This window comes from Oncorhynchus keta, chromosome 10, assembly GCF_023373465.1.
Source record: "Oncorhynchus keta strain PuntledgeMale-10-30-2019 chromosome 10, Oket_V2, whole genome shotgun sequence".
Lineage (NCBI taxonomy): Eukaryota > Metazoa > Chordata > Actinopteri > Salmoniformes > Salmonidae > Oncorhynchus > Oncorhynchus keta.
Genome location: NC_068430.1, coordinates 7,654,074 through 7,668,445, shown reverse-complemented (window position 1 = coordinate 7,668,445; position 14,372 = coordinate 7,654,074). Strand labels below are relative to the sequence as shown.

At 41.3% G+C, this 14,372-nt stretch overlaps 1 protein-coding gene and 1 long non-coding RNA gene across 9 annotated transcripts in view; one reads left to right on the top strand and one right to left on the bottom strand.

Moving 5' to 3' along the window:
* Window positions 1-14,074, bottom strand: part of itga7 (integrin, alpha 7) — a 79,626-nt gene extending 65,552 nt beyond the window's left edge. The window contains exons 1-2 of the mRNA XM_052528617.1: window positions 13,792-14,074; window positions 11,173-11,304 (exon numbers count right to left, since the gene is read on the bottom strand). Coding sequence (XP_052384577.1) covers window positions 11,173-11,304; window positions 13,792-14,074 — 415 coding nt within the window. The remainder of the gene's footprint in view (window positions 1-11,172; window positions 11,305-13,791) is intronic.
* Window positions 8,687-11,165, top strand: LOC127932072 (uncharacterized). Of its 8 annotated transcripts, XR_008143903.1 has the most exons (6): window positions 8,687-9,313; window positions 9,482-9,553; window positions 9,866-9,961; window positions 10,466-10,513; window positions 10,658-10,825; window positions 11,018-11,165. It is a non-coding gene; the product is annotated as an uncharacterized LOC127932072 (long non-coding RNA). The 8 variants fall into 8 exon arrangements; XR_008143899.1 differs by lacking the exon at window positions 9,866-9,961 and having other exon boundaries at window positions 9,482-9,793; window positions 10,490-10,561; window positions 10,730-10,825; XR_008143898.1 differs by lacking the exons at window positions 9,866-9,961; window positions 10,658-10,825 and having other exon boundaries at window positions 9,482-9,793; window positions 10,490-10,561; window positions 10,874-11,165.
* Window positions 14,075-14,372: the final 298 nt, after the last annotated feature.

The following is a 14,372-nucleotide window of genomic DNA, read 5'->3' as shown; positions in this document are numbered from 1 at the left end:
GTCTGTCTGTCTGTCTGTCTGTCTGTCTGTCTGTCTGTCTGTCTGTCTGTCTGTTGGTCTGTGTGTCTGTGTGTGTGTCTGTGTGTCTGTCTGTGTATGTCTGTCTGTGTCTGTGTCTTCTCCCCCATAAAGAGATAAAGACGAGGCCCATGTGTGTGGTAGGAAGAGAAACATGAGGTAACATCTAGGCAGATCTCTTGTGTTACTCTAATGCAGCAGATGTTGCTGCTCAGGAAGCACGTAAACAGAGCAGTCTAGCGTTCATCTTGCTTCTGCTTCAATGGGATTTACTCCCTCAGGAATGTGAGGGGTGTGTCTGCATACAATTCAGGTATAGTGTAATAGTGAAATAGTGTAATAGTGAAATAGTGTAATAGTGTAATAGTGTAATAGTGTAATAGTGTAATAGTGAAATAGTGTAATAGTGAAATAGTGTAATAGTGAAATAGTGAAATAGTGTAATAGTGAAATAGTGTAATAGTGAAATAGTGTAATAGTGTAATAGTGAAATAGTGTAATAGTGAAATAGTGTAATAGTGTAATAGTGTAATAGTGTAATAGTGTAATAATGAAATAGTGTAATAGTGTAATAGGGTAATACTGAAATAGTGAAATAGTGTAATAGTGTAATAGTGAAATAGTGTAATAGTGAAATAGTGAAATAGTGTAATAGTGAAATAGTGTAATAGTGTAATAATGTAATAGTGAAATAGTGAAATAGTGTAATAGTGTAATAGTGAAATAGTGTAATAGTGTAATAGTGAAATAGTGAAATAGTGTAATAGTGTAATAGTGAAATAGTGTAATAGTGTAATAGTGTAATAGTGAAATATAGAAAGAAGAGGGAAGTGAACGTGCGTGAGGTGCGAAAATGTAACTTTGTTTCAACAACCAGTGTGAAAAAAAATATCAGATACAAATCAAATAATAAAACATTTAAAAACAGGCAAACACACTAAACAGCTACAGCTATGTTCCAGTCCAACATGCGGTGGTGTGAGACGGAGAGGAGAGGATTGGCAGTGACCTGTGTTAGTCCAAAGGTCAACATACAGGGAGACGCTCAAAGACAAACACAGAGACGGCGGCTGTGTCGGAAAACATTCAAATCGTTGGAAACAACGACAGAAAAATCAATGATGTGACAGCTAGAAACATTTTTCAAACAGACACAAAGACAGACTAAAGCATCTCGTCGACAAACAGACACAAAGACAGACTAAAGCATCTCGTAGACAAACAGACACAAAGACAGACTAAAGCATCTCGTCGACAAACAGACACAAAGACAGACTAAAGCATCTCGTAGACAAACAGACACAAAGACAGACTAAAGCATCTCGTAGACAAACAGACACAAAGACAGACTAAAGCATCTCGTCGACAAACAGACACAAAGACAGACTAAAGCATCTCGTAGACAAACAGACACAAAGACAGACTAAAGCATCTCGTCGACAAACGGACACAAAGACAGACTAAAGCATCTCGTAGACAAACAGACACAAAGACAGACTAAAGCATCTCGTCGACAAACAGACACAAAGACAGACTAAAGCATCTCGTCGACAAACAGACACAAAGACAGACTAAAGCATCTCGTCGACAAACAGACACAAAGACAGACTAAAGCATCTCGTCGACAAACAGACACAAAGACAGACTAAAGCATCTCGTAGACAAACAGACACAAAGACAGACTAAAGCATCTCGTAGACAAACAGACACAAAGACAGACTAAAGCATCTCGTAGACAAACAGACACAAAGACAGACTAAAGCATCTCGTAGACAAACAGACACAAAGACAGACTAAAGCATCTCGTAGACAAACAGACACAAAGACAGACTAAAGCATCTCGTAGACAAACAGACACAAAGACAGACTAAAGCATCTCGTCGACAAACAGACACAAAGACAGACTAAAGCATCTCGTCGACAAACAGACACAAAGACAGACTAAAGCATCTCGTCGACAAACAGACACAAAGACAGACTAAAGCATCTCGTAGACAAACAGACACAAAGACAGACTAAAGCATCTCGTCGACAAACAGACACAAAGACAGACTAAAGCATCTCGTAGACAAACAGACACAAAGACAGACTAAAGCATCTCATAGACAAACAGACACAAAGACAGACTAATGCATCTCGTAGACAAACAGACACAAAGACAGACTAAAGCATCTCGTAGACAAACAGACATGTAATTGAGCAGCTCCAGGGAGACAGGTGTGTGGAATGATACAGTTTGAATTGAGAACCAGTAAAAGGAAAGGCCTAAATACCACAGAAGTCAACATTACAACTCCAGGAAGTCTTTTTATCAGGCCTTTAGTGAAGGATTTACCACACAGTTTCCCTTTCACGAAGCAGTCTGATCCGCCTTTTCCTTTTCCTCAGAAGTCCAATCTTCTATTTGAAAGCTATAAAAGGGAACCGAGGCTTTGTCCCGTTATGTTTTTAAAAAGCAAAATGGGACCCAACGGGTTGGGGAATGTGGCCCCCTGAGGAAAGACATCAAACACAGTTGTGTTGTGCAGCTGTCAAAGTGTCAAGCCTCACAGTTGTAAAGCTAATGTTCGGTGAGACTATGTGGTAAAAATAAATAAAAAATTGAAAAAGCTACATAGCCCGAGAATCAACGGAAAGCTGAAATCTGAATGGGATCTAAATATATTGTTGCAGCTTTACTTACATTATCTGATAGCATATTTTATCAGTAGTTTACAACGGGGATTTTTTTTTAACGGAACATCGTGTGAGTCAGATATAAAAATATAAAAATCTAGAAAACTGACATTTCACTTTTCATTGGCTGTATTTATTTTGGCAGGAACTCTGGAAAACCTGGGCCTGACTGAGCAGTTGACTGGGCTGGGCTCCCTATCCAACGATAATCTGATTTAGGAGAAACACAGTGTAAAACTGCTGCTGCTGGGTACTGACTGAATAATACGAATCACTCAATCAAGAGACTAGGGGCCAGTTTCCCAAACACATATGAAGGCCAGTCCAGGACTAAGAAGTATTTTCAAGAGACTCTCCATTAAGCATGTACTTTTAAGTCCAGAACTAGTAATATCACTACTGTCTGACTATAAATAACCAGTAATATCACTACTGTCTATATGTTAATAACCAGTAATAACACTACTGTCTGTCTATAAATAACCAGTAATAACACTACTATCTATCTATAAATAACCAGTAATATCACTACTGTCTGTCTATAAATAACCAGTAATAACACTACTGTCTATCTATAAATAACCAGTAATAACACTACTGTCTATCTATAAATAACCAGTAATATCACTACTGTCTATATGTTAATAACCAGTAATATCACTACTGTCTATATGTTAATAACCAGTAATATCACTACTGTCTGACTATAAATAACCAGTAATAACACTACTGTCTGTCTATAAATAACCAGTAATAACACTACTATCTATCTATAAATAACCAGTAATATCACTACTGTCTGTCTATAAATAACCAGTAATAACACTACTGTCTATCTATAAATAACCAGTAATAACACTACTGTCTATCTATAAATAACCAGTAATATCACTACTGTCTATATGTTAATAACCAGTAATATCACTACTGTCTATATGTTAATAACCAGTAATATCACTACTGTATATATGTTAATAACCAGTAATAACACTACTGTCTATCTATAAATAACTAGTAATATCACTACTGTCTATATGTTAATAACCAGTAATATCACTACTGTCTGTTTATAAATAACTAGTAATATCACTACTGTCTATCTATAAATAACCAGTAATATCACTACTGTCTATATGTTAATAACCAGTAATATCACTACTGTCTATATGTTAATAACCAGTAATATCACTACTGTCTGACTATAAATAACCAGTAATATCACTACTGTCTATATGTTAATAACCAGTAATAACACTACTGTCTGTCTATAAATAACCAGTAATAACACTACTATCTATCTATAAATAACCAGTAATATCACTACTGTCTGTCTATAAATAACCAGTAATAACATTACTGTCTATCTATAAATAACCAGTAATAACACTACTGTCTATATGTTAATAACCAGTCACTACTAAAATAACCAGTAATATCACTACTGTCTATATGTTAATAACCAGTAATATCACTACTGTCTATATGTTAATAACTAGTAATATCACTACTGTCTATATAACCAGTAATAACACTACTGTCACTATGTCTATATAACCAGTAATATCACTACTGTCTATCTATAAATAACACTAGTAATATCACTACTGTCTATATGTTAATAACCAGTAATATCACTACTGTCTATATGTTAATAACCAGTAATATCACTACTGTCTATATGTTAATAACCAGTAATATCACTACTGTCTATATGTTAATAACCAGTAATATCACTACTGTCTGTCTATAAATAACCAGTAATATCACTACTGTCTATATGTTAATAACCAGTAATATCACTACTGTCTATATGTTAATAACCAGTAATATCACTACTGTCTATATGTTAATAACCAGTAATATCACTACTGTCTATATGTTAATAACCAGTAATATCACTACTGTCTATATGTTAATAACCAGTAATATCACTACTGTCTGTCTATAAATAACTAGTAATATCACTACTGTCTATATGTCCAGTAATATCACTACTGTTAATAACCAGTAATATCACTACTGTCTATATGTTAATAACCAGTAATATCACTACTGTCTATATGTTAATAACTAGTAATATCACTATATATGTTAATAACCAGTAATATCACTACTGTCTATATGTTAATAACCAGTAATATCACTACTGTCTATATGTTAATAACCAGTAATATCACTACTGTCTATATGTTAATAACCAGTAATATCACTACTGTCTATATGTTAATAACCAGTAATATCACTACTGTCTATATGTTAATAACCAGTAATATCACTACTGTCTATATGTTAATAACTAGTAATATCACTACTGTCTATATGTTAATAACCAGTAATATCACTACTGTCTATATGTTAATAACCAGTAATATCACTACTGTCTATATGTTAATAACCAGTAATATCACTACTGTCTATATGTTAATAACCAGTAATATCACTACTGTCTATATGTTAATAACCAGTAATATCACTACTGTCTATATGTTAATAACCAGTAATATCACTACTGTCTATATGTTAATAACCAGTAATATCACTACTGTCTGTCTATAAATAACCAGTAATATCACTACTGTCTATATGTTAATAACCAGTAATATCACTACTGTCTATATGTTAATAACCAGTAATATCACTACTGTCTGTCTATAAATCACCAGTAATATCACTACTGTCTATATGTTAATAACCAGTAATATCACTACTGTCTGTCTATAAATAACCAGTAATATCACTACTGTCTATATGTTAATAACCAGTAATATCACTACTGTCTATATGTTAATAACCAGTAATATCACTACTGTCTGTCTATAAATAACCAGTAATATCACTACTGTCTATATGTTAATAACCAGTAATATCACTACTGTCTATATGTTAATAACCAGTAATAACACTACTGTCTATATGTTAATAACCAGTAATATCACTACTGTCTATCTATAAATAACCAGTAATATCACTACTGTCTATATGTTAATAACCAGTAATAACACTACTGTCTATATAATAACCAGTAATATCACACTGTCTATATATAACTAATATCACTACTGTCTATATGTTAATAACCAGTAATATCACTACTGTCTATATGTTAATAACCAGTAATATCACTACTGTCTGTCTATAAATAACCAGTAATATCACTACTGTCTATATGTTAATAACCAGTAATATCACTACTGTCTATATGTTAATAACCAGTAATATCACTACTGTCTATATGTTAATAACCAGTAATATCACTACTGTCTATATGTTAATAACCAGTAATATCACTACTGTCTATATGTTAATAACCAGTAATATCACTACTGTCTGTCTATAAATCACCAGTAATATCACTACTGTCTGTTAGTAAGCGTGCATAGCTCCGTATGTATGTCCAGTCATTATGTCATTTGGTTAGAGGATCAGGATCGATGGAGGCATGCTGCCTGTTAGACGTGAGGGGGTCAAAGGTTAAAATGGGCATTAAGGAAGTGGAGGAGGAGTGATCATTATGGAGAAGGGACAAGGCATCTCTAATGGAACCTTAGTGCAATCGTTTTGACAAGGGCCCATAACGCTCTAGTTAAAAGTCATGCTAAGTATAGGCAATAGGGCTCCATATGGGGACATAGTCCCGTTGGTTTGTATAGAGGAGGAGGAGGTGAATAAAGAGATTTACAGGTTTGATGGGAACAATCGATCCGGGGGACAGAACGTTATTGGTTCGTGTCCATTAGCCATCTAAAAAAAAAGGGAATGAGCCAGTATCTACGTATCCAAGGACCGCTGAGTTTAAACTACGCCTTCAAAATGAAGACGCTCTGAAGGCTCTGTTCCTATGAGCTTCACTGGAACACCGTTACTATAGGAACTGTATCACATGTTGATCTCAGAACACGTTGTTCATTTGTCTTTTCTTTTCTTTCTGCTTTGCTTACTTCTTTTATATCGAAAACCTTTATTTACTTAGAAAAGTGACTTGTATCTACTAAATGTAGATAAGAATGTAGACATACAGCCAGTGGTGGATTTAGGTAGAGGTCCAGGGTGGCAGCTTGCCGGGGGGCGACACGGGGCGCCCGCACACAAAGACCGGTTTTCTATCGCTCATTTTGCTCACGTCAGTGTGGGACTGTGGGTCAATTGATCTTGTCGGAGTCGGAGCCCTGATTCTAGTTTGTGAGCTAGGCTGGCTACTGCCTGGGAAGGTCTCCCACTCAGAAGTACGAGATGGGGCGGGGGGGATAGGATGACCTCAGGTCTCCCCACTGGAAGCCCGAGGTAGGGGGAGTGGGGGAATCTATCAAATAGCGCACCTCTAACTTTGTACAGTACAAATGCAATTAGTCAAATCAGTCACACTACGAAATGCCACCAAATAAACCACCATTTATTCATAATACCGTTAATATATCGTTTCATAGGCACATTGTTGCATTACTTTCTGGTTTGTGCGAAGTCGTTAAAGAATAATATTAAAACCAGTACCCCTGGACAGCTCCAGCCCACTACACTATACAGACTGACAGACTGACAGGCTTTACAGACCACTACACTATACAGACTGACAGACAGACAGGCTATACAGACCACTACACTATACAGACTGACAGACAGACAGGCGTTACAGACCACTACACTATACAGACTGACAGACAGACAGGCGTTACAGACCACTACACTATACAGACTGACAGGCTTTACAGATCACTACACTATACAGACTGACAGACAGACAGGCTTTACAGACCACTACACTATACAGACTGACAGACAGACAGGCTTTACAGACCACTACACTATACAGGCTGACAGGCTTTACAGACCACTACACTATACAGACTGACAGACTGACAGGCTTTACAGACCACTACACTATACAGACTGACAGGCTTTACAGACCACTACACTATACAGACTGACAGACTGACAGGCTTTACAGACCACTACACTATACAGACTGACAGGCTTTACAGACCACTACACTATACAGACTGACAGGCTTTACAGATCACTACACTATACAGACTGACAGACAGACAGGCTTTACAGACCACTACACTATACAGACTGACAGACAGACAGGCTTTACAGACCACTACACTATACAGGCTGACAGGCTTTACAGACCACTACACTATACAGACTGACAGACTGACAGGCTTTACAGACCACTACACTATACAGACTGACAGGCGGACAGGCTTTACAGACCACTACACTATACAGACTGACAGACAGACAGGCTTTACAGACCACTACACTATACAGACTGACAGGCTTTACAGACCACTACACCATACAGACAGACAGACTGACAGGCTTTACAGACCACTACACTATACAGACTGACAGACAGACAGGCTTTACAGACCACTACACCATACAGACTGACAGGCTTTACAGACCACTACACCATAGAGACAGACAGGCTGTAACACAAAGAGAAATCGACATAGATTATACACAGGTTCTACAGTAGAGAAGGGCTAGCAGTGAGCACATAACCAACACAGGGGGTTAAGGGTAGATGGGAGAGTCAGGGTAAACCAACACAGGGGGTTAAGGATAGATGGGAGAGTCAGGGTAAACCAACACAGGGGGTTAAGGGTAGACAGGAAAGTCAGGGTAAATCTACAGTGTGTTAAGGGTAGACAGGAGAGTCAGGGTAAATCTACAGTGTGTTAATTAAGGGTAGACAGGAGAGTCAGGGTAAACCAACACAGGGGGTTAAGGGTAGACAGGAAAGTCAGGGTAAATCTACAGTGTGTTAAGGGTAGACAGGAGAGTCAGGGTAAATCTACAGTGTGTTAATTAAGGGTAGACAGGAGAGTCAAGGTAAGTCTACGGTGTGTTTCACTCCCAGCTACAAACCTAAGTAGCTATTTTGAGCTACGTCCTCAAACATGGGCCAGTTGGAGCGTGGCTCCAGAGTTTTGTACACCAGCGCATCTTCATCAGGACTAGCCATGAACAAGAGCCCTGAGGCCCGAGAGAGAGGAAGATGAAGGAGAGAGAGGGGGCGGTGGGGGGAGTGGAGGAGAGGAGGAGAGGTGGTGAGGGGGAACAGGGTGACAAAGAGAGAGAAAGAGGGAGTGCAGGTGAGAAAGAAATGTGTGCTGTGATTGTGTGTGTGTGTGTGTGTGTTCTTCTTCCTGGTATTGCAGTGGTTTGTGGGTAAACCACTGGTACACAACAGATGGACGACAAGTCTGACTCACACTGGACCCAGAATTAGATCTGTTTGTGCTTTCAGCCAACTTCTCACACATGTGCTGTATGGCAGCAGAGTAGTTCGCTAAAGGACAAGCTGATCTGGGACCAGTCTATAACAGGCCCTGATGACTGTGGGATAATAATACTCGTATTATTCTATTGACGTATCTCTCACCCATGATTGGTCTATTTATGCGCAGCTACTTCATGCGGTAAAGTATTCAGAATATTGAGGTGGAGTGGAGCTGCCTACGGACAGGTCAGGGAAGGGCCCTACGGACAGGTCAGGGAGGGGCCCTACAGACAGGTCAGGGAGGGGCCCTACGGACAGGTCAGGGAGGGGCCCTACAGACAGGTCAGGGAGGGGCCCTACAGACAGGTCAGGGAGGGGCCCTACAGACAGGTCAGGGAGGGGCCCTGCGGACAGGTCAAGGAGGGGCCCTGTGGACAGATCAGGGAGGGGCCCTACAGACAGGTCAGGGAGGGGCTGTACGGACAGGTCAGGGAGGGGCCCTACGGACAGGTCAGGGAGGGGCCCTACAGACAGGCCAGAGAGGGGCCCTACACACAGGTCAGGGAGGGGCTCTATGGACAGGTCAGGGAGGGGCTCTATGGACAGGTCAGGGAGGGGCTCTACGGACAGGTCAGGGAGGGGCCCTACGGACAGGTCAGGGAGGGGCCGTACGGACAGGTCAGGGAGAGGCCCTACAGACAGGTCAGGGAGGAGCCCTACAGACAGGTCAGGGAGGGACTATATGGACAGGTCAGGGAGGGGCTATATGGACAGGTCAGGGAGGGGCTCTATGGACAGGTCAGGGAGGGGCTCTATGGACAGGTCAGGGAGGGGCTATATGGACAGGTCAGGGAGGGGCTATATGGACAGGTCAGGGAGGGGCTCTATGGACAGGCCAGGGAGGGGCTCTACGGACCGATCAGGAAGGGGCCCTACAGACAGGTCAGGGAGGGGCCCTACAGACAGGTCAGGGAGGGGCCCTACAGACAGGCCAGGGAGGGGCTATATGGACAGGTCAAGGAGGGGCTCTACGGACAGGTCAGGGAGGGGCCCTACGGACAGGTCAGGGAGGGGCCCTACGGACAGGTCAGGGAGGGGCTCTATGGACAGGTCAGGGAGGGGCTCTATGGACAGGTCAGGGAGGGGCTCTATGGACAGGTCAGGGAGGGGCTCTATGGACAGGTCAGGGAGGGGCTCTATGGACAGGTCAGGGAGGGGCTCTACGGACAGGTCAGGGAGGGGCTCTATGGACAGGTCAGGGAGGGGCTCTACGGACAGATCAGGGAGGGGCTCTACGGACAGGTCAGGGAGGGGCTATATGGACAGGTCAGGGAGGGGCTCTATGGACAGGTCAGGGAGGGGCTATATGGACAGGTCAGGGAGGGGCTCTACAGACAGGTCAGGGAGGGGCTATATGGACAGGTCAGGGAGGGGCTCTATGGACAGGTCAGGGAGGGGCCCTACAGACAGGTCAGGGAGGGGCCCTACAGACAGGTCAGGGAGGGGCCCTACAGACAGGTCAGGGAGGGGCCCTACAGACAGGTCAGGGAGGGGCCCTACAGACAGGTCAGGGAGGGGCTCTATGGACAGGTCAGGGAGGGGCCCTACAGACAGGTCAGGGAGGGGCCCTACAGACAGGTCAGGGAGGGGCTCTATGGACAGGTCAGGGAGGGGCTCTACGGACAGGTCAGGGAGGGGCCCTACAGACAGGTCAGGGAGGGGCCCTACGGACAGGTCAGGGAGGGGCTCTATGGACAGGTCAGGGAGGGGCTATATGGACAGGTCAGGGAGGGGCTCTATGGACAGGTCAGGGAGGGGCCCTACAGACAGGTCAGGGAGGGGCCCTACAGACAGGTCAGGGAGGGGCTCTATGGACAGGTCAGGGAGGGGCTCTACGGACAGGTCAGAGAGGGGCCCTACAGACAGGTCAGGGAGGGGCCCTACGGACAGGTCAGGGAGGGGCCCTACAGACAGGTCAGGGAGGGGCCCTACAGACAGGTCAGGGAGGAGCCCTACAGACAGGTCAGGGAGGGGCCCTACAGACAGGTCAGGGAGGGGCTGTATGGACAGGTCAGGGAGGGGCTCTACGGACAGGTATTTATTTTGGGTACAGTGTGCCGTCAGTCTGTTGTTGTCATCTTCCCAGGCCCTCTCTCCTTTCCTGTTCTGTGCTCAGTGAACTCCAGTGAGACAGGACAGCAGGCTAGCAGCACTGTGAGAGAAGCAGCAGAGGGCAGGGACGGTCCTACCCAGGTAACTATGGTAGGGAACGGGGATCAGCTGAGCATTCAGCTGTTTCTCATCCGCCACCTCATAAGGCCCGTCGTCATAGAAACCAAGATCCAACAGTGTCTGGTTTAGCAGCTGGACACGCATCTCTCCTGGAAGGAACAGAGTTATAGGACACAGACAGACAGATAGAAAAACAGACAGACAGACAGACAGACCCCCCCCCCCCCACACACACACACACACACACACACACACACAGTCAAGCACCCACCACGCACACGAAGAGAGAGACAACTCCCACACAAAAACACATAGATATCCACTGGACACAGTCATCTCCTGGGTTACACAATGCTGATGTCAACTACCACATGATGTAATCGTTACTCCACCTAAGGCCTGTATAACATATGATACAGTGATCCATATCTCATATTGATCACTGATGTCTCATAATGATCAGCCCAATAACTAATTGCTGGGAATCAATTACTTTGATCCATCAGTATGACTACTAAGGCCAATCAGTATTATTGATTAGCTTTATAAATCAATGATTTGTCCAAGGAGAGTATGAAAAACTGAATTATGACTTGTGGGTGTTTTTTAAATATGGTTATTGATAACGATCTGCTGCTTGACCTGTTAACCTGAGCGTGAGCTCAGCTAGATAATGCCACCAATATACTGATTGGCCTTAGTAGTCATACTGACGGATCAAAGTCATTGATTCCCAGCAGTTAGTTATTGGGCTGATTGATGGAACTGTCATTATGAGACATCAGTGATCAATATGAGTTATGAATCACTGTATCGTATGATATACTGATTGATCTGTTTAGTGATCAGGGGTCTATCACTGTATCGTATGATATACTGATTGATCTGTTTAGTGATCAGGGGTCTATCACTGTATCGTATGATATACTGATTGATCTGTTTAGTGATCAGGGGTCTATCACTGAGATCGTATGGGGGTCCTATATACTGATTGATCTGTTTAGTGATCAGGGGTCTATCGCTGTATCGTATGATATACTGATTGATCTGTTTAGTGATCAGGGTCTATCTCTGTATCGTATGATATACTGATTGATCTGTTTAGTGATCAGGGGACAGAAAGACATCACTGTATCGTATGATATACTGATTGATCTGTTTAGTGATCAGGGGTCTATCACTGTATCGTATGATATACTGATTGATCTGTTTAGTGATCAGGGTCTATCACTGTATCGTATGATATACTGATTGATCTGTTTAGTGATCAGGGGTCTATCGCTGTATCGTATGATATACTGATTGATCTGTTTAGTGATCAGGGTCTATCACTGTATCAGTATGATATACTGATTGATCTGTTTAGTGATCAGGGTCTAAAACTGAATTATGACTTTGTCTGGGTATTTTTATATGGTTACTGATTGATCTGTTTAGTGATCAGGGTCTATCACTGTATCGCCATGATATACTGATTGATCTGTTTAGTGATCAGGGGATCTATCACTGTATTCCCAGCATGATATACTGATTGATCTGTTTAGTGATCAGGGGTCTATCACTGTATCGTATGATATACTGATTGATCTGTTTAGTGATCAGGGGTCTATCACTGTATCGTATGATATACTGATTGATCTGTTTAGTGATCAGGGGTCTATCACTGTATCGTATGATATACTGATTGATCTGTTTAGTGATCAGGGGTCTATCACTGTATCGTATGATATACTGATTGATCTGTTTAGTGATCAGGGGTCTATCACTGTATCGTATGATATACTGATTGATCTGTTTAGTGATCAGGGGTCTATTGCTGTATCGTATGATATACTGATTGATCTGTTTAGTGATCACTTTCTATCAACAAGCATCGTATGATATACTGATTGATCTGTTTAGTGATCAGGGGTCTATCACTGAGATAATAATATGATAATACTAATTGATCTGTTTAGTGATAATAATCTAATCACTAATAATACTAATATACTGATTGATCTGTTTAGTGATCTAGGGTCTATCACTGTATAATATGATATACTGATTGATCTGTTTAATGATCAATAATCTAATCACTAATAATACGTATGATATACTGATTGATCTGTTTAGTGATCATAATCTATCACTGTAATAATATGATATAATGATTAATCTGTTTAGTGATCAGGGGTCTATCACTGTATCGTATGATATACTGATTGATCTGTTTAGTGATCAGGGGTCTATCACTAATATCGTATATATACTGATTGATCTGTTTAGTGATCATAATATAATAATAATAATAATATGATAATAATGATTGATCTGTTTAATGATAATAATATCACTGTATCGTATGATATACTGATTGATCTGTTTAATAATAATAATATTGGTGAATTTTCTCTTTCTTTTATTTCACCAATTTGATGGTAATAAAACACTTCTGACAACAAGCACAGGTGTCAGTCCCCACTATTTAACCTTTGTTTATAATAATACTAATAATAATAATAATAATAATAATAATAATAATAATAATAATAATAATAATAATAATAATCATAATAATAATAATAATAATAATAATAATAATAATAATAATAATACTAGTAATAATAATAATAATAATAATTATGCCACCATACCTTTCCAGTTGTACGTTCCTGGAGCGCCGAACATGATGAAGTTGTTGTCTGGTGTGAAGGCGGCAGACAGGCCCTGCTGACAGAAGCCAAACTGTTCGTGTCCCTGGGGTCGCCCCTCGCAGAACTTCCACTCCCCTCCGTCCAAGTCGTCCCTCTCTGTCAGGTCCTCACTCAGGACATAGCAACGCCCGATAGGGTCCCGTGTCTCAGACGGCAGGCCCACACGCTGACGCAGCTCATACAGGTGGGCACAGGTCTGGAGAGGGGTAGGGGTAGTAACCATATCAGTCACTGGAAGAGACAATCTACTACATTGCCATAACAAGCACAAAAAAAAGACAGTAACTACTCATTTGGTCTAAAATGAGTTAATGTAATTTTTACTATATTAAATACATGCATAATCACGGGGACAAGTATCCTGCCTCTATTGTATTGTGTTCAGGAGAAAATGGGGGTCATGTTAGCAGTAACTGCTTAAAGTTACTATTTAACCAAGGTAAATAAAATCTATTTTTCTCAGTTCCACGCTATGAGCAGTTACTGCCTTTTTGCTTGGTAGGAAAGTACAGACATAGCCT